This window comes from Spinacia oleracea, chromosome 2 (assembly GCF_020520425.1).
Source record: "Spinacia oleracea cultivar Varoflay chromosome 2, BTI_SOV_V1, whole genome shotgun sequence".
Lineage (NCBI taxonomy): Eukaryota > Viridiplantae > Streptophyta > Magnoliopsida > Caryophyllales > Amaranthaceae > Spinacia > Spinacia oleracea.
In genome coordinates, this window is record NC_079488.1 from 83,444,956 (window position 1) to 83,447,845 (window position 2,890).

Here is a 2,890-nt window from a genome sequence, read left to right on the forward strand (position 1 = left end):
ACGTCCTATTTCGTTAAAAATGTCTGCATATTAATAGAAAAAGGACAATTATACCCTTTACTTAAAAACTAATTAATAAATTTTAAATAAAGACATTTAAAAAGAAAAAACTAACGAAAATTGGTTAACTAAATTCACATTTTTTAATGATAAAAAATAATAAATAAATTTCAAATTTTTTGACTTATTTTTAAACAAAATATTCTTACAATATTTTTTCAATTCTAATATTTATTTAATTAAGAAATTAAGAAATTATTTGAAAATTTAAAATTGAGATTTTTTTTAGTATATCCAAATTATAAACGAAATAATTAAAATTAAAATTAAAAGTATATATTTTTTCGGTTTGAACCTTGGCGCAAAAATAGGAATTGAAAAGGAAACTTTTTTTTATATATATAAAAATTGCCCGCACGCAAATGGCGGCAAGAGGCCATGGTGTGCCGCCTAGAAACGGTGGCAGCCACTATGGCTCTGTAACGCTCCGACCTCTAATTCAAGTATTAAAACATACTTAGCAGCAGAAATACTATAGTTGGTCGGAACATTACTGTCGTACCTCCCTCTTGGAATGTACAAGGCGACAATAAACCTTAAACAATCAATCATTCAATTACTTTTAACTTAGATATTACATAACTTCATTAAAACTTAATATGAACTAGATTAACTTAAGCATTACTAGGTGAACTTGTCTTAATGAAATCCTCCCGCTATGTGTGTATTCCCTTGGTTCCGGCTGTACCTAAAACAGAAAACAAAACGGTGAGCCGAAAATTCAGTAACGAACCACTCTAGTATCGTAACATCATTTCAACTCATTTTAATTTCTATAACAGGGAGAATAGAATATAGTAAAACATTTAACAAAACATCTTTTCTTTAACCTTTTTCCTTTTAACAGAATTATTCTGGTCGTCAGAATTTTTCAGGAAAATATGGTAGGACGTCTCCTACGAATAGGGAAAACCAATGCTTCATAACAGGGGAATCAATGCTCCATATCAGGGGAAGTCAGTGCTTCATATCAGGGGGAGCCAGTGCTCCATATCAGGGGAAACCAGTGTTTCGTATCAGGGGGAACCTGGTTCCATATCAGGGGAAGCCAATGCTTCTTATTAGGGGGAGCCAGTGCTCCATATCAGGGGAAGCTAGTGCTTCATATCAGGGGGAACCTGGCTTCCATATCAGGGGAAGCTAGTGCTTCTTATCAGGGAGAGCCTGGGCTCCATATCAGGAAAATTGACCATTTCTTACACTTTCATTTAATTATCATGTTTACATTTATTTCTTTTAACAAAACATTAATCAAGATAAGCTCATTCATTAAGGGTAGTTCAGCAAAACAATTAAATCTCGTTATTTCATAAGATCATTTTTTTTTTTGGCAATTAATATTAGGATTATATTAATACCAAAGATCAAGGGCAAAAAACCCAAGAATTACATGGAAACCAGACCACTAAACCTCAAACTACAAGAAACAATTAATCTTGCAGCAATCTACTTCTTAGTTCATCAGAACTTCTACAAGCCACTCTAAACAAAATTTCTTTAACAAGGTACTCAGACGATTTCACATGATTCTTGAAAACAACAGAATTCCTCATAAGCCAAATGCTGTAGATTGCTTCTGTGAAACACATAACATAAAGCTTAGCAATGCAACCAGTTTTTTTGCTAGCTTTAGCTGCCTCTCCAAGCTCATAAGCAAGACCTGCACTCCTCCTATGAATTCCCAGTTTCTTCAGCACAGTTTGCCAAATTGTAGCAGAAAAAGAACAAGCAAAAAACAGATGTTCTGCTGACTCCTTTCCACCAGAACATAACACACAATCATCAGAACAGTTCAGACCCCAGTTTTGCATTCTATCAGTGGTATATAGCCTATTCAGAACTGCCAACCAAGTAATAAAGATGCTTCTAGGAGTAGCTCTATTATAACACAACACCCTCCACCAAGGAACCTTTTGGGAAGTTCCTTGCAGATTTCTATAGACTGTACTAATAGAGTATTTCCCTTTCACAACAGTCTTAGTCCAACCACCAATCTGAGAGATGAAAATCTGACTATTAAGAATCTTCTTAAGAGACCAGGAACAGGAACTAGGAGCCACAAAATGCAGAGGATCTTGTCCTTTCATATAAAAGTTGTCCACCCATTGAACCCACAGCTTATCTTTCTTGAAAGCTAAAGCTCACAGAAGTTTGCCAATTGCTGCTTTGTTCCAAAGGGATATGTTCTTCACATTCCAACCCCCAGCAGATCTAGACATGTATAACTTGTCCCAAGCCACTAAAGCTTTCTTAGAATTTGCAGTATCACCAGTCCACAGAAAAATCCTACAGAAAGCTTCAACCTCTTTAATAATTCTTTTGGGAAGAATAAAAATCTGGCACCAGAAGGTTTGCATCCCAAACAAAATAGTTTTAATGAGTAAGAGTCTCCCTGCATAAGTAAGGAACTTAGCAGACCAAACTTTTGCTCTAGCAAGAATTTTATCCACCAAGGGTTTGCACTGATGGTAGTTGAGTTTTTTAGAGGAAAGAGGCACCCCTAGATATCTGAAAGGTAAGCTGCCTTCTAGTAATTCAGTTGTGTCAAGAATATCACCTTTTTCAGCAGTAGAAACACCCCCAAAGTAAATGTTGCTTTTGTTCATGTTGGCCTCCAACCCTGAAACAGTAGAGAACTTACTAAAAGCATCAAGAAGCAACTGCACTGAGATCTTATCAGCTCTGGCAAACAATAGCAAATCATCAGCAAACATCAAGTGAGTGATGTTTAGCTTTTCACATCTAGGGTGAAAATTGAAATCTGGATTCAACTTTAACTGATTCATACATCTGGAGAGATACTCCATCCCAATAGCAAACAGAAAGGGTG

General features: G+C 35.6%; 1 protein-coding gene across 1 annotated transcript; it reads right to left on the reverse strand.

Moving 5' to 3' along the window:
* Positions 1–1,490: 1,490 nt before the first annotated feature.
* Positions 1,491–2,147, reverse strand: LOC110789428 (uncharacterized). The gene has a single exon (XM_021994092.1). It carries the CDS (start codon positions 2,145–2,147, stop codon positions 1,491–1,493), a length of 657 nt encoding a protein of 218 aa, XP_021849784.1.
* Positions 2,148–2,890: the final 743 nt, after the last annotated feature.